This window comes from Sebastes fasciatus, chromosome 11, assembly GCF_043250625.1.
Source record: "Sebastes fasciatus isolate fSebFas1 chromosome 11, fSebFas1.pri, whole genome shotgun sequence".
Classification (NCBI taxonomy): domain Eukaryota; kingdom Metazoa; phylum Chordata; class Actinopteri; order Perciformes; family Sebastidae; genus Sebastes; species Sebastes fasciatus.
This window is the reverse complement of record NC_133805.1, coordinates 22352151-22379476: the sequence shown is the minus strand read 5'-3', so window position 1 is coordinate 22379476 and position 27326 is coordinate 22352151. Positions and strand designations below refer to the sequence as shown.

Below are 27326 nucleotides of genomic sequence, written 5' to 3'. Positions count from 1 at the left end.
CAGTACAGATGCTGAGACTGCAGCGCCGCATGGTGCACATCCCCTCTGCAGCCTGCAGGAGGCGACAGACAGACTGACTGACTGACTAGTTTGTGAGCGGCTCCACTGATATCTGGTTAAAGAGCGCCACCTCTCCGTTGATACGTGTACTTATATAAATATATATAAATATCTCCACCACATCAGGTCCCCTTGACTGTCTCCTTCACAGTGGGCTTCGCAGGCAGACAGACACACAGCTGACTTTCCACCGAGCTGGCCGCTTGTCCTTGCACTACGGGGGATAAACAGGGACCTTGCAATGATCTCTCTGGACTTCAATTTCAACATTTTGACCAGGGATCTGTCACATTATCTGGAAAATCAGGTGAAAGTTGGTCTATTCGGATCGGGAGTCGGACTGTCTCTGGTGCTGGGCTTTAGCGCAGCGTACACCTGCTACTATCTGCTCTCAGTAGCCAAGGTAACGTTAATTTAGGCTTTATATCCCTATATATACAGTATATCCCTATATCCCTATAATAAAACCACTGTGTGTGCTTTTCATGGAGCAGCAGCAGCATCACCATCACTGATGATACTCGACCGGTGCATTTTGCTGATGGAGGTTTCTATTATAGGTTGCATCTGTCTGTCCAGCTGTGGTGGGCTATAACCTACTGTATGTTACACGCGCCTGCACATGTGGGCTGATGCATCTCAGGAAGATATAAAGACACACGTTTTCATGGCGCATATTATTACCTCAAATTAATATTATCTACATCCATGTGTTATATAACTACATTAAAATCAATCCGTAGCAGGACGGTTACAGTTAGCTGTATATAGGCTAACATTACACGGTTGCTGGATGTTAGCTAGACATGCCGGGGGAAGGTTTTCTGTAATAATGCATGGTAGGTTGCCATAGCAGGCAGAGGCTCACACTCACTGGGTTGATTTTATGTAGTAGTAATAATAATAATAATAATAATAATAATAATACAAATAATAATAATGCATGTTTATGCATGAACTTGAATTTAATATTAGATACAATTGTAATATTAATTCAATATAACACAATATAATATAATATAACGCAATATAATATGACATAATATGATATAATATAATATAACACAATATAATATAGTATAATATGATATAATATGATATAATATAACATAACATAATATGATATAATATAATATACCACAATATAATATGACATAATATGATATAACACAATATAATATAATATAATATAATATAACATAACATGATATGATATAATATAATATAATATAATATAACACAATATAATATAATATAATATAACGCAATATAATATAATATAATATAACACAATATAATATAATATAATATAATACATATTATATTATATATAATAATAAATGTTAATCTGTTTGAATTCACATTTAAATGAACTGGATTTAATGCCACATTGCCAGTCAGCCCAACATATCCTCCAGTGGAATGATTTATAATAGACTAAATTATGCAACAAATCCATATTGTTAAAAATGTACAACTGCAGGGCTAATGCATGCCTAATTTTTATTATTATTATTATGTTGAAGTGTAATAGAGACCTTAAATGCAGGTTCATGTTGATCGTGTGTTTCAGTATCAACCAGTTGGATGCTTATTCATGTATTACAAATGAAATCTTCTCTATTTTAAGTGTTATTTGGTTTTGTTTTGCTGATCTGCATCAGAGGATTTGAAGTTAAGTTTAGAGACAACAATGCAACAAGCTATGCAATTTAAGACAATCATTTAGATTTTTCTTTTTTTTAACAACATATGATGTAACAAAACATGGCTCAGAGCTATACAATGTTTTATTACAACATTTATTTATATTTATATTTAAAACATATTTATTGCAAAAAAATAAAGAAGTCACTTTTTGGACTCTATAATATAACCTGTATTTTCACTCTTCTTTCGCCTGTGTTTTGCAGAAGCCACAGCTCATCTCGGGGGGTAAGAAGTTCTACCACTTCCTGAGGGAGCAATGTCCCGTAGTGTCAGAAACCTACTACCCCACCTTTTGGTGCTGGGAGAGCCGCATCCAGACTCTGCTGAGACCCTTTGTCACAGCCAAACCGGGGGTCGTCTACAGAAAGTAAGTCCTCGCTATTACTGACATACTAATTATCCATCACACAAGTTTTTTTGTTTCCCCACAACTATACGAATTTATTTCTCCTTGCAAGCAGACACGCTTCACCTGGTTAATATGTGCGTTTGAACTCATAAAACAGCTTCAGTCAAAGAGGTCATAGAGATAAGTGTGAAGCATGCAAACTAGAAAGTTCACCTTTGACATAGTACAGTACATGTGCATTTACAATGGCAGTTTTAAAGGCCACTGCAGTAAGTTCCATGGCCACAGTGTAAAGCATTATTAAGAACATTCAAAGATTTGCTTGGCCACTGAGAAACTGCCATTGTTTCTTGATTTCTTTCTTCCCAGTTTCACAACTGGAAACAAAAAAACCCAGTCTTGTTCTTAGCCAAGATTCAAAGGCTCAGAGGAGAAAGAGATCTTTTGTGCCACGATGCAGGCTCGGGCCGCCCAGCCTACTCCCTCTCAATGTACATTCTGTTGAAGATTAATTGCCACTGCATTCCTTACCCCCTGCACACATTCAGGAGATTAAAATGAATTAAGAGAGACTTATTTTTCATTATTACTATTTATAACAGATTTATCCGTATTACATTCTCACGTAATTTGTTTCATGTATTCAGACGTTCCCTAATTTCCATTGCCATGATATTTGGCTAAGTGTACGTGTGTGAATATACAGTATAAATTGTACATGTAGTTATTATGAGATATAATCGTGAGTTGTTTGTCAGCCAGGTACTCGGGGTTGGAGAAAGAAAAAAGAAATTCCTATAATTGAGCTTTTGCTTTGTTCACCTTTAACATAAAAGCTAAACATTAACCGCAACCTAAACAAGAATTAAAATTGATTAATTTAAAATCAATCAGCACAGGCACTGTTCATCACTGGATTTTGGTGTCTCATCATTTGTCTGTCCCAATAAACATTCACATTAGGTTTGCCGCGGTAGTCGGTGTTACCGGTGTTACCGTTGTTACACGGTGTTACACGGTGTTACACGGTGTTCGGGCAAACGCCGTTTACATTACTTGCCCCCTTCCCCCACCCTCGCTTTGCTTTTTGTCATAGAATTAACCCCCTTTTTTTCATTTTCATTTTCATTTTCGCGTATCAGCGCCCACGTTCATCAAATAAAAAAACAAAAAATTAATGAATTAAAATGAAAATACTCAGTGTGTTATAAATACTTTGTCGGACGACAGACGCTACAATTATAAACTGAAAGTGTCTGCTTTCACTTCTCTGGAGTCAGATTTCACTTATCACGTGACGAGAGTAACGAGAGTTGACCGACCAGACAATGGCGGAGGATTTGGTGTCCCATTTGGCAAGCTTAAATATGTAAACATTTCAAATGTGTCCCATTTTATTTCCTGTTGCAGTGCAGAAGGAACATATAAAAGAAGGAAGGTCATTACATCATTGTGAAACCATTTTAATTTTGCAAGTATAAAGGTCTAGATTTATAGAGGCATATCAAATTTGCAGGGTGAAATTCCACTCATCTCATTGTCCGAGCGAAGGATTAGCACAAGGTCCCCTCCCACTGTGTACGCCAGTCACTCTGGATTGGCCCTCACTGACTTTAAAGTCTAGCTCCAGGTGCATATTTCATGGCGGTTCTGTAATTTCATGCTGATGTCGTTACCGCCGGTCGGCCGGCCAAGTTGGCTCACCGGCGACTGTGTGTGTGTGTGTGTGTGTGTGTGTGTGTGTGTGTGTGTGTGTGTGTGCAGTGCGGGTTTTAAAATGCACTAGCGCTGGGACTGAATGACCTCATCTGCCAGGCTATGGTTGTATAGCCCAGAAATTGATTGACTATAAGAGCCCACTGGTGCAATGCCCTCCTCCTTATCTTAACTTTGCTGTGTGTTGCAAAGCACGCTGACAAGATAATCACAAGGGAAATGAGGCAGCTGTAAGTGAGTGTCCTTCTCACATATCCAGTTCCCCTTTGGGAGCACTTGTGATGGATGCAATGAAGAAGTCGCTTCACCTGGAACTGAACAGAAAAAAATATTAATTGTGCGGAGAATGAAGCCAGAGAACTTTAACAATATTAATGACCATTCACTGAGCAGATCTTATCGGTGTTGTCCTGTGTGTATGCTTGAGACAAATGAATCACTACATAGAGATACATAATAAAGAAGATAATATCCGTCTGTTGCTGAGTTGCGTGTCTCGCTCATCTCTGCAGTGAGCTCATAAAGGCAGCAGATGGAGGACAGATCTCTTTGGACTGGTTCGACAACGACGACAGCCTCTCTCATCCCGACCCCGCCACCAGGCCCACAGTCCTCCTCCTCCCGGGTCTGACCGGCACCAGCCGAGAGTCCTACATCCTGCACATGGTCCAGCAGAGCCGTGATCTGGGCTATAGGTGGGTGGTCTTGGCTGGACGGCCTGGCTGAGGTCCAGCACTGAGTGAGACATTCAGGGCACTCTCTCTGCCTTATGCTCTAATTTGTGATTTTGTCCAAATACCTCAGCAATCACACCAATATTGATTAAAAGGTAAAACCCGACACCAACATTTGTGATGATTTTGTAGCTTTTATATAACGCGTGCAAGAGTGCCAGGGGTTATTTCAGGTGAAGTGCACAAATAAAGTGGGCAGCTAAGCTCTGTGTCAAGAGTTGCTTTTGTAAATCGCCAAACGTAGCACAAGCTCGAAAGAGTTGCAGAGGGTTGCAGTTTTTCCCCCCTTCTTCTCCTCTCTCCAAGAGGCCCTTCCTCCGTGTTCCCTGCACTCATTCTTTCACCCAGATTTGGGAAGGCATGGCAAACTCAGCATCTTCCACCCCTCACCCCTGTCTGTGTAGCTTAATGAATTACAGCTTATCCCGGTACAAGCTTTGCAGCTTAGCCCAGACCAGCTTCCGAGTCTATGCTGCAGTGTGTGTTTAAGCACACCCCCCCCCATGCACACACCTCCCCGTCCTCTCGCCCACCCTGCTGCTGAGTTACACTGACCGTAACAGCAGGTCTGACTCCAGGTAATAGATGAGAGGAGGGATGCTGATGCCTTTGCTCTGCAGAACAGACAGAATGCTCTTCACACAGCTGTGCCTCCCTGCACGTCTCATCATATTCCCAGTTCAGTTTTTTTTAAGTAAGGAACTTTTGTTTAAAGGAATTTGGGCCACCGTGCTCCATAGTCGGTAACTTGTAGCGACAACAAAGAAACAAGCTTACTAGAGTTGGTAAATGTTTTTCTTCCTTGTACAGATGCTTTTGGTTAAAAAGCAAACTCTTGAATTTAGGGCTGCAATTAAAAAATATTTTCATAATTGATTAACCTGCCAATTATTTCCTTGTTTCCAGCTAATTAATCTTTTTGTCTATAAAATGACAGAAAATTGTGAAAAATGCCCATGACAATTTCCCAGAGCTCTAAAATGACATATTCAAATTGCATGTTTCGTCTGACCAAGAGTTGAAAACTTAAAGATATTCAGTTCATATCATCATCAATCGTATAAAAAAGTAAAGCAGAAACATTTTTTGAACATTTTATGTAGACAATTCTTTTTTTTTAAATAATATATCTGCAGAGCTTTTAGAAAGGTGCCGAAATCTTTTTTTATTATGATTGTGAATTAAAGGGATTGTTTGTAACTTCTTACACGTATAAATCATTGCGGGTCGCTGTCCCATGCGCGCTCGCGTGTGGCTACGCTGTTCAGACAAGACTCCAACACAAACTACACGGACGCACCAAAACCGCAAAGTTATATCTAGTGAAGCCCGTCTACCAAAACAGTGTTGGCCGCAGTCGGAGGACGCAGGGGAGACCGTAGCTTTGGTCTCCAGGTCCGGAGTCTCTGCTCCTCTGCTCCTCTGCCTGCCTGCCTGCCTTCACTCACACACCGCGCTCGTTCTCGCTCTTTCACTTCACTCTCACATGCATGCGCTCACACTACACACTGTAAAAGAGTTAGTTTAGCTCTGAGAATATCTAGTGAAAGTGGACGTTTGTGCAGAAATAAATGCTGCAGCTCCTCCAGACCAACAGAGGTTTCCCGTGTCTTGTGAAGTGACGGGGCACCGCAGCGAGTTACGTTATCGTCTCTGACCAAAACTCCGGTGTCTCCCCTGTTCCCTTCAGCCGCTGTCGGGAGGCTGAGCAGGAAAAGCCAACACTAGGATCAGCATTGATTCATGAAGAGACCTTCGTCTGGTCAGCTAACATTACTGCCAAGCAGGTGAAATATAGAGGGATATTGTGGTTTTAGCTGACGTGTGTTGCCTCACTGTTTTGATCGATGCTCGTTCATGTCTATGTAGAGCGAGCACAAGCGCGAGTGCGAGCAACAGGACGCTGACTTTCGTTGACTTAACGGCCACAGGTGTCGCTGTTAACAAGCAATTTCTGATTTTACAAACAGTCCCTTTAATAATTAAAAAAAAATGAGCGGGTCCAAAATATTACGTTTGGTTCCCACTTCTAACAAGGCTTCTAACAAAGTGTGACATCTAGTGGCTGAGTGTTATCAATGTAATCAATAGCACCTTTAATAAGCTGGTACCATCAAAAATAGTTGCTGATTCATTTTCTAGACTAATCGACTAATCGTTTCAGCTCTATCTGAACTTCTTTCAGCTACAATCTAAGATGAAGCGATTAATGGAATCATTTAGGAAACTGATAACTTATAAGAATTAGGGCTGTCAAAGTTAACGCAAAATCGTTTTAACGCCAGTAATTTATTTAACGCATTAACACAATCGTTCTGTCAGAGGTTGTAGCGAGCTCAGTTTTAAAGCTAGAGTGAAGATACTGGCATCATATGAAACTAGAAAACCTAAAGAATCCATTGGTAGCAACATGTCATACTAGCTTGTCGTGAAGGAGGTTAAATAATGCTCAAAATTTGTGCTAAATTTTGGCGAGGAAAAACTGGCATGGCCATTTTCAAAGGGGTCCCTTGACCTCTGACCTCAAGATACGTGAACGAAAATGGTTTCTATGGGTACCCACAAGTCTCCCCTTTACAGATATGCCCACTTTATGATAATCACATGCAGTTTGGGGCAAATCATAGTCAAGTCAGCACACTGACACACTGACAGCTGTTGTTGCCTGTTGGGCTGCAGTTTGCCATGTTATGATTTGAGCATATTTTCTATGCTAAATGCAGTACCTGTGAGGGTTTCTGGACAATATTTGTCATTGTTTTTTGTTGTAAATTGATTTTCAATAATAAATATATACATACATTTGCATAAAACAAGAATATTTGGTCACTCCCATGTTGATAAAAGTATTAAATACCTGAGAAATCCCTCTTTAAGGTACATTTTGAACAGATAAAAAATGTGCAATTTATTTTTAATCATGGACAATCGTGATTAATCGCGATTAAATATTTGAATCGATTGACAGCCCTAATAAGAGTATATGTTTTGTGTATTTCAGATGTGTGGTATTCAACAACAGAGGGGTTTCCGGTGAAACGCTGCTGGTAAGAATCTAACGTGTGTCATCGTTTTTAAACTATCATTCTTTGTTATGTCATGTCTTCATTTGTCTCGTCCATATTCAGAAAGACAGACATGTGTACGGGATAAAAAGGACTGCTGTCAGTGCGTCAGCTTCCCAGTAGAGTTGTCCTTTTCCTAGACTCAGCCAGTACAGAGCACGTCTATTCCACACGTGTCACAGGGAGCCCTAAGCGGATGCTGCACAGACAATGTTGTTGCACATCAGGGATTAAGTTGCAGGCAGATACTGTATTTTAATGCCGATACACAGAAATATGACCTCGCCGAGCACGTGCCGTTCTGACACCTATCTTAATCTGTCCTCTTACACCCGGCCGGGTATATTTAGCCAACAAAATGAGCCCGAGCACTGATAGCACAAAGCAAGCCCACCGTGTTTTAATGTCGTCTTTGGAACAGAGGCACGTTCTTTATGGATGAATGTATCACCCCGATCTAATCACACCATCACTACCGTACAGAGATCTCATTCATAGCACACATGGTGTTTCATTACCGGCCGGGATTGCCCACAATCAATCTAATGTTCCTCTTAGTGGGTGTAAATCTGAACCAGTGGCTGATCTGTGACCTGCTGTTGTCTTTGTCGTATTCTGTCTCAGCTGCAAAAAAAATTGTAAAAGCGACACTAAAGCAAAGTGTCAGTTTGATTTAAACATGTATTCTAGGTCATATCCAGAATTTAGTTGTCTCAGCTAAAAGTTGAAACTGTCTAACCTTGGCTCTGTACCAAGTGGTGGTGGAAAGGCTGGGATTTTCTCCCTCATTTCACTTGGGAGTTGTGCTGTTCTATGCAAATGATGTAGCATTTGTACGCCCCTGTGATTGTTTTCTCTGTGTCCACTTAGTGTGAATATCGTGCATTGTTTAAATAGGCCAGCGCTTTAGTTTAGAGTGACTCGCTGTGTGAAAGATGCCCCCCTGCCTCAAAAGACTGTCCTGAGTGCGAGTGCCCTATTTCTAGACCTCGTAAAAAGCCTATTACGTTACCCTTTCCTGTGGAGTAGCTTTGCTGTGCAAATATTTCCCCCTTACTATTGGTATTATGTTTCTCTTTTAAATATGTTAAGTGATTATTTAGTTTGTAAGTTTAGCTGTTTCACTGCAGAGTCCAAAAGTTGTGCAGGCCTATTAGAGGAACCTTTAGAGAGTAGAAAAACAGGAATTTGCTTTGCCCGTGTTTCTGCTTGAATCTTAATGAAGGGCTGAAGAGTTGACAGCATCCTGAGGAATTGGACTTGTTAAATAGGCTCCTTCGAGTTCAAGCTGCTTTGTTATATAATGTTAAGTAACCTGCTCTGCCTGACAAACTGTTTCAAGTTGAAAAGGGATTCTACCCTTTTAACCAAAAATCATAGAACTGTTGACCTCTATCATAGGCTGAATAGATAACAACGATAATATAATCTTTTTCAAGATAAGCTGTAAAGTCATAGCTTTACGACATTAGAGGCAGATGTCACCCTTTCTTGGCTTGCAAAAATAACAATTTAATTTATATGCAGTAGGTCATAGAAATAAAAATCTGCTGTTGACACCTTTACTCTCTGTCTGCTTGTATGTATGTATGTACAGTATGTCTGTATGTCCTTAGATTTTCTCAACAACCGTTCATCCAATCAACTTCACACTTGATGGGCATATTGCTCAGGACCGAAGGAAGAGCAGTGTCGAGTGTGAAGTTGTTTGGATGAGCGGTTCTCGAGAAAGCAGCAAGCAGCAACACCGTAGGTCAAGGCAATCGGCACCTTCTGAATGGCACGTTTTGAATGGGCACTGCACTAGTAGTCATAATAACAGAAATTACCAATTGTTACATAATTATTGTACATTTTAAAGGTAGAGAATCAAGTTGGCTGCTTAGGACTAATGATTAGTTTCATTTTCCCAAGGTGAAGCCTTCAAATGTCTTGTTTTGTCTAACCAACAGTCCAAATTTAAAGCTAGGATTGGAAGCCTTTCCGCTTATTTTTCACCTATTCTACAGACTAAATGCTTAAATAAAACATTAGACAAAAGTGAAAAATCCTTGTTTAAGTTTTCCAGAGTCTTTAAATATCTTGTTTTGTTTGAAAAAACAGCCAAAAACCCGGAGATATTCCCTTTACTTTGGCAGAAGACTAAGAAAAATGTCAAATAGTCACATTTGAGAAGCTAGAACCAGTGAATAGTTGGCATTTTTGGTTAAAAAAAATACTATAATTATTTCAGCTCTAGCTTAATATGCCTTTTGGATCATATTATTTGACTTCTGTCAGAGCTTCTTGCATCACTGTACAGCCCCATCAGGAAACAGTAACTGATCTTCCCTGAAGATGGAAAATACCATGAGCAGCCTAACAGTGATAGACTCTATAGGTCCACCTCCTTTGCTGCTATCTCTCCCTGTCAATAACAAATGTCGCCCAGGGAGATTGTGTCTGCTGCTATATATTAATCTGTAAACTCTTTGTCCTGTGTCATGTCTGTGTGTCTCAGATAGTTTTTTACTTAGTTTGTTTCTTAATATTCACCCAATATGGTCCAAAAGCATAATGCTTCAACTCTTAACATTGACTAGAGATAGAGAGACAGAAAGAAAAGAGTGACTCTGTTGTCTTCCCGTCCCACCCAGACCCCGAGGACCTACTGTGCAGCCAACACAGAGGATCTGGAGACTGTTATTGAGCACATCCAGAGGACTGATGAAGCTGCTCCAATCATGGCTGCTGGAGTATCAATGGGCGGGTAATGAAGCCACTCACTACCATCTGACTGGACACTGCTAACAAATCTCAGAATGTGACTTAAAGCTGTACAAGACATCTTCACACTTCACACATCGGTCGGTGACTCAGTGGAAACTTGAAAACTAAAAAATATGAACTGCAATACCCAGAAATCACCAGACATAACATAATCCAGCATTAGTAAACTACTCATAACTCACATTTACTTCACATTTACATATACTAATATAAATCCAGTATCAGTCGGGCTATATTAGTGCTTTATTATGGTCCCAGTTGTTTAATGCAGCATGCCAAAGAAGGTGTTTTTTACTGCACAGCACTAATCCCATGAGAAATGAAGGATTGGTTAGAAATGGAACATGTTCCAATCCCTGTTTTTCCCCCCATCTGTCCCGTCCTCTCGCCCTCACTCCGTATTCAGGATGATGCTGGCCAACTACTTGGGGCGCAAAGGCCGGGAGACCTGTCTGAGAGGGGTCGTCGTCTTCTCAGCAGGCTGGGATGTGTTCGAGTGCACCGCTTCGCTGGAAAAACCCCTGGACCGTTTCCTCTTCAACTCCTACCTCACCAGCTGCCTACAAGCGTCTGTGCACAGGTCAGACGGGGCGGGATTAACGCGGCCGCTAACTTACTGCTAGTGCTATAGGGAAGCTTGAATAAGTGGGTTTTACGTATTTGTTTTTTATGTGTTAATCAAAGGTTTGCGTTCCATATTTAAAAAAAAAAGCCTGCCTGGCAACGTTTTTGCAATTATAATACCCACAATATAATCCAATCTGTGTATTAACATGGGCGTGATATAAATGCACAGTAAGGCTTTTGTAGTACTACTTGGAAAGCTGAGCTTGATTGCTGTTTCATTATGCTGTTACAACCTTGTCAGCATATTCAAGGGACATGTTCAGATGCAAATCATTTCACCTAACAGTTGTCGGTGACAGTTTTATTTTTAATCTCCCCCTGCAGACACAGACCAGTGCTGGAAAAGTGTTACGACATCGATCATGTCATGAAGGTTGGGATTATTTATAGTGACATTTAGCCGTAAATGCTAATTCAACAACGTAGACGTTTAAATTTTAATCATCCTACTCGGTCCCTCCCTACAGGCAAAGACCATTCGAGAGTTTGACGAGAGGTTCACTTCCATAATGTTTGGTTATCCTACCAATGACGACTACTACCATGATGCCAGTCCTGTCCACAGGCTGAAATCTGTGCAGGTGCCAATGCTGTGTCTGAACGCTGCTGATGATGTCTTTTCCCCGTCTCACGGTGAGTGGCACAACTCATTTTAATGGCATGAATAATGAAAATCTAGTCCCCCGGAGAAGACAAACAGGACCCTGTGTTTCCGTTGCAGCCATTCCAGTGGAGGCAGTGAAGAAGAATCCCAACCTGGCCCTTCTCATTACCTGTCACGGCGGCCATATCGGTTTCCTGGAGGGCCTGTGGCCTCGACGGAGCACGTACATGGACCGAGTCTTCAAGCAGTTTGCTAAGGCCGTCATCGAACAAGGCAGCGGACTCCAAGACCTCTCCTTATAAGAGAACTTAACAAAGTTTGACTTCCTCTCTCGTATGCCTTTCTTCTTTCTTTCCTTCCTTCCTTTAATCGTTTCTTTCATCCATCTTTCCTTGTTGCATTCCATCCTTTATTCCCTCCTTTTCTCAGTCAATTATTACTTGTTTTTCTTCCTACCTTCCTTCCTTTGACCTTTTTCCCTCTTTTACTCTTGCCCTTCATCCCACCTTCTCTGCATTCCATCCATCCTTCATTCCTTCCCTCTCTACCTAACCCTATTCTACCTACTTCCTTCCTTCCATTGACCTTCTTTTATCGTTGCCCTCCATCCCTCCGTCCCATTCTTCCTCCCGCCACAAGCAAAAAATAACATTCTCTCTCATTTTGAAGGGCACATCTTATTGATCGCAGCATTTGTGTCGCATTCATTTATTTATTCCACGCAGCTAACAAGTCATTGTATATAATCACGCTGTCAGTGGTATGTTTATTAAAAAAAAGAAGCATAGCTGCTCATGTCACCGTTGAAAAGATGAACGCATCTCAGTCAGTTGCATTAGCTAGCTAACAAATTCTGCGATTACCTTGTGCAATCATTTTCTTTTGAAGTTAACACAAGTACTGTACATGAAAATCCAATCATCTTGAACCTTTAGTACTTATATCAGTAGGATTTTAGCCCTCAGGGATTTTCTTTATGTACTCATACTTCCTGTGTAAATTTGTTTTGTCAATCATTCTCCTTTAGTTTGTATTTTCTTTGTTTAAAGGTAGATGTTATTTACCAGTTGACATACGGTTCTTTCTTTTCTTTAAGGTAATAGTTTGATATTTTGGGATATACGCTTATTTGCGTTCTTGCGGAGAGTTAAATGCGAAGATTGATACCACTTTCATGTCTAAGCTAGCCGATTAGCTTAGCTTAGCATAAAGACTGGAAGCAGGTGACAAAATCCACCTATGAGCAGACAGATTTTTTTTACTATTGGTTTCCCACTGCTTCCAGTCTTTATGCTAAGCTAAGCTAAGCTCACCGGCTGCCTCATATTTAAAGAGGACCTACTATGCTTTCTGCGCTTTTTCCCTTTCTTTTAGTGTCTTATATCTTTTTTTGTGCATGTAAAAGGTCTGCAAAGTTACAAAGCCCAAAGTCCATGCCAAAAAACACTGCTCCTGAACTGCCTGAAACGCCTCGCTTGAAGTCCCCCTTTTGTTCCATAACATGGTGATGTCACCAAGTAACACATTTGCTTAATACCTGCCTAACGGCTAGTTTGGCCCTCAAACAAAGCTAGTTAGAGCGGAGCTGGAGCGGAGTCCGAAGAGTTTGGTTCGGTTGACCAATCACAACAGAGTGGGCCAGCTGACCAATAGGAGCAGACTGGGCTCAAACAGAGCGTTTCAGGCAGAGGGTGAAACGAGGTGCTGCAGCACAGCCAGTATGAGAAAAATAAAGCGTTTTTTGAACATTAAAGCATGTTAACATGTTCTAGTAGAAACCCAAAATACAAGTATGAACCTGAAAATGAACATAACAGGTCTTCTTTAAGTGGTATCAATCTCCTCATCCAACTCTCGGCAAGAAAGCGAATGAGCGTATTTCCCAAAATGTCGATCCTGTCCTTCCTTAACCTTCTGCATGCACTTTTATTTTCACACATTCTACCTTTTACGCACACCAAATAGTTCTACAAATGTATAATATGGCGAATAACTCATTAATGACAAGGAATGTGAAATTGCACTATTTTAGTTGATATACTACCATGCCTCTAATTCCTTAATGCAAGGCACTTCATTTCATACGATATATGAAAGTATATCCCAAAGGCCGAACAGAGCAGTATATAAATTCCATGAGGTTTTCTTTGTGACGGTGTTGGTGGTTAGTTCTGTAAGTAAGTCTGAGGGTGCTAGATACAGTGATGTGAATGAAGTAACGCACATAGGAGTGTACATATTGGTTGTTTGAAGGATGTTCCTTTACAATATGCATAGTATTGTTAGTGGAACCTGGTCGTCAGTCGCTTTTTGGTTTCGTTTCGCCAACAATGATCAAGTGGCTGGCTACCGCGTATGAGTTGGCATCGATGGAACGATCAGATGTGACTGGCGGCCAGATTTTCCGTAACGCACTGCATGAAGGATTTTGACTTCCTGTTCCTGTGGAATTTTGGTGTCTCTTTGTTCTGCCAAGTTGTCCATTGAGTAGCATGTGTCACATCATGTCCTGAACCCTTAACATCACTTCTGTAGCACAAAGGACATGTTGTTTGTTTTTTCATAGGAGGCTGCATTTCATTTTGTACACTATACATAAAAAAAGAAGAAACATCATGTCTAACGTGTGCAGCAATAAGATTTTTAAATTTAAAAATTGTCTCTATAGTATAATATGCACATTATCACCATGAGTGTAATACGCTGTATTTAATAAATTATTAAACAGAGTCTAGGTCCATTTGTCTGCTGTCTCAAATGCTTTTAATGTATTAACTCAATATTGGATTGCCCGACTGACCGTGTACGGCAGGTTAGAAAAATTTACTGCAATTGTCAGCAGTTTTCTTTCTTTCCTTCTTTCTTTCTTTCTTTCTTTCTTTCTTTCTTTCTTTCTTTCTTTCTTTCTTTCTCTGTCTATAACAATGGGGTTTTACGAGTGTTGTAGTACTCGAGATCGGTCTCAAGACCATTTTTTGAAGTTCTTGGATCAACCGCACTTTTACTACTCATGGATCTCGATCTCAGACAAAGAGGACTCTATAGATAGAGGATTTTATTTCAAGAACGGTCAAGATCTCAACTGCAGGGATACCACTAAATTGCCTGTGCATTGTCTGATATATTTGTTAACATCATTATAATGATTGTTCATAGAAAACAAAGGAAAATTCCCACAAAATAAAATTCACCTCTGCAATGCCTTTTGATTATTTTATTAAGACATTTGTTTTGGTATACTTATACATACACACATATACGTACACTACATATGGCAATAAAAGAGGTGAAAGAAGAGGAATTTTCATTTGTTTACTGTTCCACATTTTATTGTGTGTCATGCAGTGTGGGACTCGCACTGGTCTTGGTCTTGTCTTGGTCTCAACCCCTCAAGTTTCTGTCTCGATACACTCCGGTCTTGGTCATGACTTGGTCACGGATTAGGTGGTGTTGACTACAACACTGGGTTTTACTTTGGTGGTGCTCAGTCTGATCAGTCACCTGAGGTGTCAAGCTCACGCAGGACTTCCTCCCCACCTCACAGACTCGTTCCCAGAAGTCAAGGCATTTGACAGTCCACCTCTTGAGCTGGCTTACTGCATGACCAGCAGCAGCAGCGTGTCACTGCAGGGTCACCCTCCCTCTCCTCCTCACATCACAGTCTGGAGGGTTTGGCTCCCTGGAATTGACTCACTCCACACTCACGGGCTTAGCCGCTGATAGGATATGCATAGCTACGCAATAGTGGATGTGATCCACCCAAAGGCAAACTGTAATCCTCCGGCACTCCACTTACCTTCACCCCAACCCCCCCGCAATAAGCCCACAGACAGATGAGCTTTGGTTTTAGCGAGATGGTTTATGGAAGCCTGAGAGTAATTAGAGTAGACTGCCAAGAGGGATGAGTGATTTACTGCTGGTTACCAAAATTGATATTATGTGGCAGGAATCCCTCTATTATGAATGGTGTTGATATCTCTGCTCATGTGAGGATGTGCACTGCATAATTATATAGTTATAGATCCATAAATGATGGAATCAAATTATATTTCACAGCAGTATTGCACACTTTTAATCGTGTCAGTGTTTGAAAGTAGTTTAATAATAATTACTGAATCGCCCGAGGACTCAATCACTGAAAGAAATGTCAGAATTATCAAGAGACATTTTCTCATTCCCTCAAAGGATTTGTTGAAATATATAGTTTATTTAATCAGGAAGACACATGAAACCTGAGTACAGAAACAAATATTAATTTAATACAATAAAAATAAATAATAATGATAATGACATAAAAATATAGTTATACAATTTAAATATTTAAATATATTTAAATATATATACATACAGACAACAGCAAGCCAAGTTATGAATATTTTTTTTCTGAAATATCCATGACGTAGTTAAAAAAAAAGAGATAAAAACACAAGCATTATATGTAAAACAGACACAGCTAAAATCAATAGAACCTCCAACCAAATTTTTTGAATTGCCCTATTGATATCAGTGTGTCAAGTTTCAGTTTACTCTGTAAATGATTCCAGACAAATGGGGCAAAATAACTGAAGACTGTCTTTCCAAGATTAATATTTACTGCAGGAACATAGAAATATCAGCTAAAAGAAAGGAAACTGTGTACCACATGTAAAACGACAGCATAATCGAGAGAAGCCAAAAAAGGCTGATCTTAACATATTGTACGGTTGCAGTCATGAAACAGTCAATTACCCTTTGCCCCCTTTTTAAGCATGGGAATTCACAAATGAATCACTTTGGGACTTCTAAAATCTCTCAGGCCTCCTGCAACATCTTTCTGCTTTTCTCCAAAGAGCAATTATGATGAGCAAGAATCAGCATGCCGGCAACTCTCTCCTGCCCTCGCTTCCTTATCCTACCCTGACTGCAGCTGGCTGAAAATAGCCCTGTGTTATATCACACAGGGGTTGTAGGTTGATGGAAAGTGTGCTCTAATATTACTTTGCAGGGAGCTGAAATAGTACTGTCCCTGGACCAACAATGCCCCTGTGCCCTTACAGCGAAGCAGCCATTAAGAAGCCATTTCTGCTCTTGATAATGAGAGTCGTTGTGCAAAGTCACAGCGTGGCTACAGAGGTGGTGAGGTGAGACAGATATCAGGAAAGGAGGTGACTGGGAAATGAGCAAGGTCCTGGGATTTACTCTGAAACAGAATAAATATATCTGTGATTGAATGGACGCAGAGGTGAGTGCATAAAGATTGGTATTAATTCACTCGCAGCACACTAGAATGCGCAGCAGGTACATGAGAAGCACACTAAAATAACACAGAAATCAGAGGTTAAAGGGGCACGCTACCAATTTTACACATGGAGTTCAGTTTACTAATCACCATGAATATTATTCAGCCTGTCAAAACATTTGTATATAATGTCTTATAAGGCTCTGGAGAGAGCTTTCCAAAGTAAAAAAAACAACATAACCCTGATGATGTCATCAGGGGCATACCATATTCACGTTTTCTGGAGTTGCACTCAACTAGAGCTTTTCTGGGACTGTGTCAATGCAACTGTAAAAGACATTATGCCACAACGTTCCACTAGAAATCAAAAGATAGAATAAAAAAATAAAATAATAATAAAAAGGATAAAAATCAATAGAATTCTGTGGATTTTAATAATCTTGTGCTGCACAGTGTGAATTTGTACAAAGGTGGGGTTAAATATGGAATAACTGGAAATTACAATGTATATTTCTGTCCTCCGAGTACCCTATTCATCCTATATGTTATACTGTATTTGTGCTATTGTCACAGGTGAAGACCTTATACATATTCAAGCTTAAAAGAAAGAAAAACAAAACGTGAATGATTTTAGAAGTCATTTTATTACATTCATAAATTTCCAACAACAATAGCATGGCTCTAATGTCATTATGTTCACAGCCTGCAACCACAATGGTAAACATGAGGTAGATCAGCCAGACACCAAGGCTACCGCTGGGCTGCGCATGGTTCTCAAACACATTTCAGTGAAGATTGTGAGAGCAAGTTGCATATTAAGTGTTAAATTATTAACAAGAAAGACACATTCTATGGACCATTGGCGTTTAAGTTAAAGTTTTGATCACCAGTCTTATATTTGGACTAATTTTGGGGTTCATTTAGTAGTGGGAAACATTATTTTTTTTCTGCTGGTAACTTGTATAGTGCAAGTTCACATTTCCTACCCCCAGTGACATTCAGTAGATCTAAGAATCATTCGTTCGGGTCCTGTGCAAAGCCTTCATGGATGGTTTTTGAAGAGGACACACTCCCTCGGTTTAAGCGAGCTCAGCATGCAATCAAATATTACACTTCAATATGATTATCAGTCCAAAATGCTTGTCAAATAAATAAGAATCCCTCATGGACCTGATTTTCATTTTCAATAAAAACCCAACGCAAGAACAGGAAGGGATACAGACATTATGGTTAAGGACTCATCTAGGTAGATTCTTCTTGTCTTTGCAACATAACACAAAAATGCAGAAAGACATCGTGACCAAAATATACTGGCAAAAGTTACACAAGACTAAAAAAAACATCAGTAACCCTCAGTGGTTAAGGGGATGATATAATATATTATTAATGTAAACAAAGCTTTAAACAGTACAGTAGTCCGAAATCCAATTATTTCACTTTGCTTCAATCAGACAAACGACATTTCTTCGCCTCATAGTTAAATGGTTTCTTCATTCTCATTGGTCCGAAAAAAATTAGTGACTTGAGCAGTGACTGTGTGAAAACGTCACTTAAGGCATATTCTTTGGACAACCCTGTGCGGAAACATATAAAAACATTCTACTTTCAAGTATATGAAATGATCTGGTCAGCTGCTTTTGACAGTGTGTAACCCTTTTTCTCTGTTTTGGGGGACAAAAAGATGGCAGATTGTGAGTTTAATATGTGGACGGTGGCCAAAACCATCAGTGTACAATCAGCCTCAGAACATTGTAGCAGGCACAGTCAGTAACAGGATATTTGGCAGTGAAGAGGCTTGCTTATTATATGGCATTTACTGACGTTAATGTGATTAAAATACCCAGTATTCAAGTCAGTAAAAGCCTAAATACAAAAAAATGTAGAACATACCAGTAAACTAGTGTTAATCCACGCTGCTCCGTCTGATTGGCATTAAACATTGTAAAAGTAAAACCCTGCGTTTTGGACAACAGACCTGCTTCATAGTTGTATATTCAAACCTTAATAGAACATTAACATACTACATTCTTGAAAGGACACAACTTGCACTTCTCTTTTGCTGTGAATAAAGTCTTTGGATAAATGAACGTGTCACTCGCACAGCTCCCCGTCATTGTTTCAGGATTATCGATGCCACATAAATATCTTTAGAGGCACAAGAGAAAAGTCCGTTTGCAGTTTAAATGATTGATGAATACAGGTCAACCTCTATGTTAATACTTCTTTAAATGCAGTGAGCTGACGTTTTATAGTCAATAGGCTTTGGTGGAGTTTGTGAGGACGGACAAGGAAAGCGAAGGGGGAAAAGGCAAGGGGGCAGCTGAGGATGTCTTTGGTGCACAACACAAGTAAATAATGCCAAAAATACACGGTGAACTCGGAGAAAAAGCTTTACCCCTTTAAGCGGCCTCTCTTGTATCCGCCTTTAAAACCCTGAGATAAACACGTATGTCCAGAACGGGACATACTGCAGTCAAAGTACATATATTATGTACACATACAATCTTCAAATAGTCGTTGATCAGAGATCGTCCGTTTTGGCGCACAACAAATAAAGTTCAGTTTCAGCTGTGCTTTTTTTTCTCACCACAGCAAAGTCTTTTTTTCAGTAGAAGCTCAAGTGGAGACAAGCCCAGCTACAAGCAAGAGTTAAAACACGCACCGGCTCTCTACAGAGACGGGCGTAGTGCACTGTGGCAGTAAAGGTGAAAGGGAAGCCATATTAGGTGGCTTTGTGTCCACTTGTGGGGCACTTTGGATGTTCTGCTCCAGCGTATAATCCTCTCTGGACCTTCTGTTTGGAATGGCAAGAATTGTGATTGCTGGCATGTTTGGAATCAAATCTATTCTCGTTTTTCTGATTGTGTGTCCTGCAACATGAGCAGGATGTTTCAGGTTCAAACATGTCGGCCAGTCAGAAAATAGAGGGGCCTGTCCTCGCTGCAGTTGGCTGTCTGGAACTCGTCCCGCAGGCGGAATTGCCACTCGTCCTCCAGCTCTAGTCGGACGATGGTCTGACGCAGCGAACTTCGGTCCTGGCAGATCACGCAGAGAGTGGCGCCTGTGGACACGATAAAACAAATCAGAACCTGAGTCTAAAAGGCCTGCTAGTATCCCCTAGAGGCTGTGCTGCTTACTACATTTATCAGGGTTAATGTTTTTTTTTGTTTTCTAATTGAATGATCTAACTCACTGGTTCCCAACCTGGGGGTTCCGACCCCCATTAGGGGTCACCAAAGGTCATTTCTGTGAGAAGAACTAAATTAAATAGTTATTTTTAAAGTTTAGATTATTATTTAGGATATAAACAGGATAAAGGCCCTGGTGAAGACCTGAACACAAGCTATATTCACAGTCCTTTCTCTCTGCTAAACAGCCTCGTCCTGCATTTACGCAGTTAAAACAACCAAAGACCTGATAGAACAATGGCCAAGCGTCAGGAAGAAGAAAACACTGATTGTGTCAAAACTGAAGCCTATTAAGTAAGACGTATGTATGATTGTTAAAAAAAAACATAATATAGATAATTGCATTAAAGTTCTTAAAAATAACAGGAAAACTCATCTCTAATGCAATATTCACAGGAAATAATCTGCTCAAAATTCATCCAAATCACCTGTTTTACACAAACTTCCTGTGGTTATTGCGGTCATTTTTGGGGTTAATTGTACAATTTATCAGTTGTTCTGTGCTGTTATTGTTATGCATCAAATATAATATGAAATATCCGTAAAATATGTGACTTAGTCAGGGGTCGGCTGTTTACTCAATGATAGAAAAAGGGGTCCCTTAAAGGGACTGTTTGTAACTTTGTAAGCATATAAATGTAGCGGGTCGTCACACATGCGCGCTCGCATATGCGCGTTCGCGTCTAGCCGCTGTGCCCTCCTCCTCTGCCTGCTCGCCTTCACTCAGACAGCGCGCGCGTTCTCGCTCAGCTCGCTTCACCTCTAGACGTGAACGCGCGCTCACTACACACTGCAGAAGAGTTAGTTTAGCTCTGAGAATATCTAGTGAATGTACAGGGGACGTTTGTGCAGAAATAACTGCTGCAGCTCCTCCAGACCAACAGAGGTTTCCCGTGTCTTGTGAAGTGACGGAGCTCTACAGAGAGTTACGTTGTCATCTCGTTACCGACCGGGTGCCGGTGTCTCCTCTGCTCTCTCCGGCTGCGGGCGGAGAGAGCAGGGAGACACGCTGCAGAGCCCCGCTGCCTCAGCCTGCACTTAGGCAGGAAAAGCCAACACTAGGATCAGATCTAAATCATATTCATGGAGAGACCTTCGTCTGGTCAGCTAACATTACTGCCAAGCAGCTGAAATATAGAGTGATATTGTGCTTTTAGCTGACGTGTGTCGCCTCACTGTTTTGAGCGATACTCGTTCAGGTATATTTAGAGCGAGCAAGCGCGAGCCCGACGCTGACTTTCATTGATTTCATGGCCACAGGTGTCGCTGTTAACAAGCATTTCTGAAAGTTACAAATAGTCCCTTTAAGGAAAAAAGTTGTGAACCATTGATCTAACTGGTCATATGCATTAAGTTTTTAATATTAATTGTTCTTGACTTACTGGTCAGAAAGACACAAGAATATTTACAAAGGCATGCCCCAATGTCAACATACAGTAGTGTCATTTACCGCGTGAACCACTGTGGTATAAGAAGTAGATGATATAACAACAGAGACAACAACAACAACAGAAGCAGTGGCATTAAACACGACTGAACTGATGCGTCACCTTTGAGGAAGCGGAACTTCTTGAGGAGTCCAGAGACGACGAAGGAGTCACAGAGGTAAAGCAGCAGGCCGCTGAACAGCAGGCTCTGGTGGTTCAGGTTGGTGGAGTGTGGACGAGAGTTGATGTAGCACACAGAAATCTGTCACAGAAGATACGACAAGATACAACTTCATTAATTCTACTCAAGCAAACTAAAGGAAACATGAAGTGTTTAGGTCACAATTAATGAAATAACCATTATGAAACCTTCATAAATCATGTGGGGAGCTATTGGGAGAGTCTTTACAAGCAGATTTATAGGTTGCATCATGATTTATTTCCGAAAACACAAGAAATGTGTCTAGGCATGCAAGTAAGGAAGGTGTGCAGAGCGCGTCACCTTGTGTGCACAAATGCATTGTTAGCATTCGGTGTTTGCACATGTGCGTGTATGCAGGTCAGGATGTTCTGAGCAAAACAGATGGTGAAATCGTGCAACATGTTTCTCCGAATAAAGCGAAATCCTACAAACTTTAGGCTTATAAAAAACATTTGAAATAAACTCAGTCAGCAGGTTTTTTCTTATTTTTGTCACAGTTAACACTTTAGAAATCCCCCTAAAACAGTAGTACAGTTACAGTATGTACAAATATATGAAATTCAGCACATGGCTTCCATCCCAAAAGAGGTTTTCACAATAGTTTGGCTGTTAATTCTTCCTGTGGGTTTAAGAAAAAATTGTCTCTTCTCCTGCTTTCAACTGCAACCTCCTGGGAGCGCTCACCTCCGGGCTGATGTTGAGGTAGCTGTCGATGGACAGAACTGGGTTGTTCCTGTTCTGAACGGCCTTCGGAAACAGTCTGTGGCTGCAGCTTTGCAGGAACCTTTCAAGCAAGAACTGGGCCGGGGCGTCCAGGAGGGTCTGCTCGCTGTCTGGGGCGCAAACGTACTGCGGCGGGCTGATTGCGGTGGGGTTTTCTATTTCCTATTATAGAGAAGAAAGCAGTTTAGTGTTAGATGGTGTTTCATGCTAATACATTCACTAGAAATCCACTTACAAATGGGAACCTACCATGAGTTTAGGTTTGACCAGGAAGTCTTTGTTTCCCCCGACTGGAATGTGTTTCTTCAAGAGGCTGAAGTAGTTGAAGCGACACAGCAGCAGCCCACTGCTGTTCACCCTCAGATTAAAGTCCACCTCCTCACAGCTATACCTGCACATAGGACCAAAACAGCAGAAGATTAAGGCCACTGCACAAACGTGTGACTGATTGTGGCACAATCCTCCACTAACTTACCGATTAAGGTCGTATTGAACATTCTGCGTCAGGTCCACATTAAGCATGACAAAGTCGTGGAGGTGACACCGGCTGAAGGGCTGGCCGGGTGACTTGCGAGCCAGGCTGCTGCTCCACCTGCGCGTGCCGCACATAGCGTACAGGGAGATCTTCGGTGTGGTTTCCATATGCTGCAGCACCGTCTTCAGTGACACGTTGGTTCCATCTGATGTCTCACTGAAAGAGAAAAAAGATGACAGGGCACACATGAGCACATTTGTTTTAGGGACAACACAGTTTAAAAATCACATTATTTTCCTTACTTTTCATTAACGAGGGTCTCTTCAATTATAACTCTAAAAACTCAGCAACTCCTCTCTCGGCAAACTTTACAAAATCAAAAACAATTACTACCTGCTGTCTGCCGGCTGGTGGGTGTTCCACAGCACGCAGGAGTCGTCCATCATGACGATGAAAGGCCATACATCTTGCCTCTTGACACCTTGCTCCTCCAGTCGGTTTCTCTCCAGCTCCAGGTTATGATATGACAGCTCTTTGATCATGAAGCGAGCGGCACCTTGAACAGACAGAAGCACATGTGTCAATTTTCTTCTATTACACCTGCAACCAAAACACAGTGCTGCAGGAGGTAATAAGCAGTGCAAATGTAATTTAAAAGCTGAGCACTACAATTGCATGGTGTGTGTATATCAACTTTTGTATAGTTTTGAATTTCTAATTAGTTTTTATTTTATTGAGTTTTGACTTTTTGATTTTAGTTTTGTTTTCAGAGTGTGTTTGCTAGTTTAGTTTTTATATATTTAGTTTCACGGTAGTTTTAGTTTTTTTTTGTTAGGGCCAGCTATAATGTCTCAGAAGTATGCAGCTATATAAAAAATACATGGTTGGAGAACTGTGTAGGAATGGCCATAATGTTTTATGTTTAATATTCACGCTACTTTAGTGAAGCAATTGCGATATAGCGCCATCTCCTAGAATGTCAAGTCCGTTCAGATTCTGTGGTTCAATGTCAAGAGAGTTCACAGAAATTCATGCCGTCTTCTTTTTTCGGAAGTCATATATTAAAGTTAAAAAAAACTAAAAATGAATTTATGTACATTTTTATTCTAGTTTTTACCCAGGCAATATCGTTTCAGTTTAGTTTTAGTTTTTCTTTAAGAATACAGTTTTTATTTAGTTTCAGTTGACTACAAATATTTTTCACTGCTTATTTTTTTTTTAAGTTTCAATTTTAGTTTATTATAATAAACCTGGTGTCAATGCATTACTTATTTACAAGTGAACTCTTGCAGTTCAGAACATGAATCTACTATTTACAGCACAAATTGTGCAGGGTTTATCCTGAACAGAAATGTTGGCAGGCGGCCACGTTGACACTCAAGGTCATGTTGAGACTAAACAGGTGAAAGTGTGATCCCTGTTGCTGTCTATTTAATTTAGTCACACCCATTTCAGACGGGCCATGCACCTGATTGGCTGACATACAAATCAGGCTATTATGCTGTAGATGTTTTCATACATGATGGTCACACTCCAACGGGGTAAAACAACATTTAACCTTTTACCTACTGTAATCAAACGTGACTGACTGTAATAAATAATAAATATATGACCTGGGTGGTTCACTCACTGTAATAAATCACTGATTATCAGCAGAGATAAATTGAGAGGTGATAGTAGCGCTATGGAGCAATCTTGTTATGAATCGGTCTCTGTTTGGTTTGTATCATGCACGCACATGAGGACGTATGTTCCTGCATTTTGATGAGAAACACTGAATGTAAACATAACTTACATTTGTTAACAAGAAAACTCCACAGGGGTACCTTCTTTAACTTTCTTTAAGTTTAGAAAAATGAGGAAAGCATTGGGGAGATTTAGTTTGTTGTGTTTTTGTGACCAAATAGTTTTCTACTAATTCGATTAAAAGTTCTGGAAACTGCTCAGAAAGCCCCTTATTGAAAATATACCATAGATACTGTGAATGCCCTAGGTCTCTAGTTTGTGCCTGTGAAGTTTCATGAAGCTGTGATTATCCCAGAGGTCACCACAGGTCATTTTATACAGTGAGGTCAAGTTTCAAGAAATGGTCTCGCTACAATGAAACGTCTACTCTGGGAACTAACATCATCACACATGAATACAATTGGGCTCAGTGGATCCACAAGAGTCTCAACTTTACAGTAATACCCAATTTATGCAATTCCAAGACTGTTTAGGGACCCCTGTATGCAGAAACATTCAAATAGAGCATTTTAGAATAGGTGAAAATAACACATTTATACTGCATTAAGAAACTTAATTTCTGTGCCAAACTGCATGTGATTATCATAAAGTGGGCATGTCTGTAAAGGGGAGACTCGTGGGTACCCATAGAATCCATTTTCATTCACATATCTTGAGGTCAGAGGTCAAAGGACACCTGTGAATATGGCCATGGCAGTTTTTCACTCGCCAAAATGTAGCCTAAGTTTCATGTGAAATCTAGCAGTGTCTTCACTCTAGCTTTAAGACTGAGCCCGCTCATGTTGGTTTGGGATCACCGGCGATCGCGCGGTCCTCAGAGGGTTAATTAAGCCAGTAAGCTGCTCACCAACTCCCGTGTTGTTGAACATAGCCGGCAGGACGAGCAAGATGTGGTTGGGCCAGTACTTTCTGTAGTGGGGCATCTCAAATTGCTTGACCACCAGAATGTGCAGATGAAAGGCGCCCTCCATGGCGTGGTAAATGTTGAGCAGGCCGTGCTCCTGGCGTCCTGTCGTCGGGGTGAAGATCGGACTCTTTAACAGATCAGGGTCCTAGAGACAGACACAGAGAGAAGAAGGTAGAGTAAAAACTAAAAAAGTAAAGTTGTGACCAAAAACAATATCTGACACGTTGATTTGTGATGCCTCCGTTTTGAGTCCATCCTCTCCAGACATATAAAGTTCATACATACACACACACAAACACTCCCACATGTATACAGTAAACTAACCTTGATGGAGACAAGAGGCAGGCGCATGCTCTCCAGGTGGCTGCCCTGCTGACTGAAGACAAAGTGCTGCTCCTTGGCTTTGGGAATGACAAACTGAAGCTGGACCTCTTCCCCCAGCATGGACGAGCAGAAGGTGAAAGCATGGAAGGTGCACTCCGACAGCTGCAACACACAAATATACACACACATGCATTATTAACACAGAGAGATCACCACTAAGCATGACTACGGAGAGTAAAAAACAAGCTCTCAAGCTTTCAAAGTATTTTGACAGGTTTGGATATCTGATGTGTGTCTGTAAGTCAGCAGTGTTTGAAGCCCAAAGAGGCATCAGATGAGTGTCTTTAGATGTTTGATGTGCACTCACCTGTGTGGCTGGGCCTGCTTCACAGTAGTGGTGACACTGTTCACAGTGATGAAAGGCATTGTGGGTGGCAAACCGGCTCAGACGTATGGACTTGGTCACTCGTTTGGCTGGTGTATCGCCTTCTTGCTTAAAATCTGCAGATCGCAAAAATTGAACATGTTCACGCTTATACTTTGAGGTAACATTTTTTTTTAAGTTAAATCAAATTAAAGAGGACCTATTATGCTTTTGTGCTTTTTCTCTTTCCTTTAGTGTTTATATCTTTTTTTTGTGGATGTTAAAGGTTTGCAATGTTACAAAGCCTAAAGTCCACGTCAAAAGGAGTTACTCTCCACCACAGAAACACTGCTCCTGAACTGCCTGAAACGCCTTGCTTGAAGTCCTGCCTTTTCTTCCGTAACGTGGTGATGTCACCAAGTAACACATCTGCATAACTGCTAGTTTGGCATGCCCTCAAAAAAAAATTAGTTACAGCGGAGATGGAGCGGAGTCCAAAGAGTTTGGTTCGGTTCGGTACAGATGATGAGAAAAATAAAGCGTTTTTTTAAAGATGAATCATGTAAATATGTTCATAATAAGCATAATAGGTCCTCTTTACTACCAATGTTGTATTTACAAAGGCTGATTAAAATGTCTAACTCAGAGACTGCCTCTCTGCTGTGTGTTTGCATATTTCTGCTGACCTTTCAAGCACTTTGGCATCTTGTCAGTGTAAACAGGGCTGGCCTTCCTGAACTTAGGGTCCCGGGGGTAGGGGTCAAAGGGCAGCTTTCGCACTTCCTCTATGTCAGGCAGCTGGGTATTTACGAGAATTGCAACCTCTGATGTTTCTGGAGATGAAAAGAACACGAAAAGATGAGAACAAAAACTAAAATCACCACCGTGAAAAAGACATTTAGTTCCTCGTTATATCTATGGTGTATTTAAAGCCATATGAGGTCAGAATAAATGAGTCTTCACCTTCTTCCTCCTCCTCTTCCTCATCATACACATCTACCTCCAACAGTCTGATGAGCATTCGAAATAGGATACGAAGAAACTGCAGATAGGCGCCAGTTTTTCCCACCTAACAAAGGACAAAAAAAATGTTACAATGACAATTCAATCCAGATGCA

General features: G+C 40.7%; 2 protein-coding genes across 6 annotated transcripts in view; one reads left to right on the top strand and one right to left on the bottom strand.

The window, feature by feature from the left end:
- The first annotated feature begins 164 nt into the window (after positions 1–164).
- On the top strand, positions 165–14374 carry abhd3 (abhydrolase domain containing 3, phospholipase). The gene is made up of 9 exons (XM_074651597.1): positions 165–463; positions 1974–2137; positions 4348–4530; positions 7571–7616; positions 10271–10383; positions 10810–10983; positions 11355–11403; positions 11498–11663; positions 11752–14374. Exons 1-9 carry the CDS (start codon positions 302–304, stop codon positions 11934–11936), a joined length of 1242 nt encoding a protein of 413 aa, XP_074507698.1. The 5' UTR covers positions 165–301; the 3' UTR covers positions 11937–14374.
- A 3103-nt stretch (positions 14375–17477) lies between these two features.
- Positions 17478–27326, bottom strand: part of greb1l (GREB1 like retinoic acid receptor coactivator) — a 53886-nt gene continuing 44037 nt past the window's right edge. For all 5 annotated transcript variants that reach the window (XM_074651596.1, XM_074651592.1, XM_074651595.1 and 2 more), the window contains exons 24-34: positions 27172–27277; positions 26895–27041; positions 26212–26345; positions 25845–26006; positions 25461–25665; positions 23261–23423; positions 22868–23083; positions 22642–22783; positions 22354–22554; positions 21591–21729; positions 17478–19913 (exon numbers count right to left, since the gene is read on the bottom strand). In XM_074651596.1, the coding sequence (XP_074507697.1) occupies positions 19750–19913; positions 21591–21729; positions 22354–22554; positions 22642–22783; positions 22868–23083; positions 23261–23423; positions 25461–25665; positions 25845–26006; positions 26212–26345; positions 26895–27041; positions 27172–27277 (1779 nt within the window). In that variant the 3' untranslated portion in view covers positions 17478–19749. The remainder of the gene's footprint in view (positions 19914–21590; positions 21730–22353; positions 22555–22641; positions 22784–22867; positions 23084–23260; positions 23424–25460; positions 25666–25844; positions 26007–26211; positions 26346–26894; positions 27042–27171; positions 27278–27326) is intronic.

Coding starts and splice junctions, on each gene's coding strand:
- abhd3 (XM_074651597.1), top strand. CDS start 302: ATGATCTCTCTGGACTTCAATTTCAACATTTTGACCAGGGATCTGTCA. Junction 10,384..10,809: donor GCTGGAGTATCAATGGGCGG/GTAATGAAGCCA, acceptor CTCCGTATTCAG/GATGATGCTGGCCAACTACT. Junction 11,404..11,497: donor ACATCGATCATGTCATGAAG/GTTGGGATTATT, acceptor CCCTCCCTACAG/GCAAAGACCATTCGAGAGTT.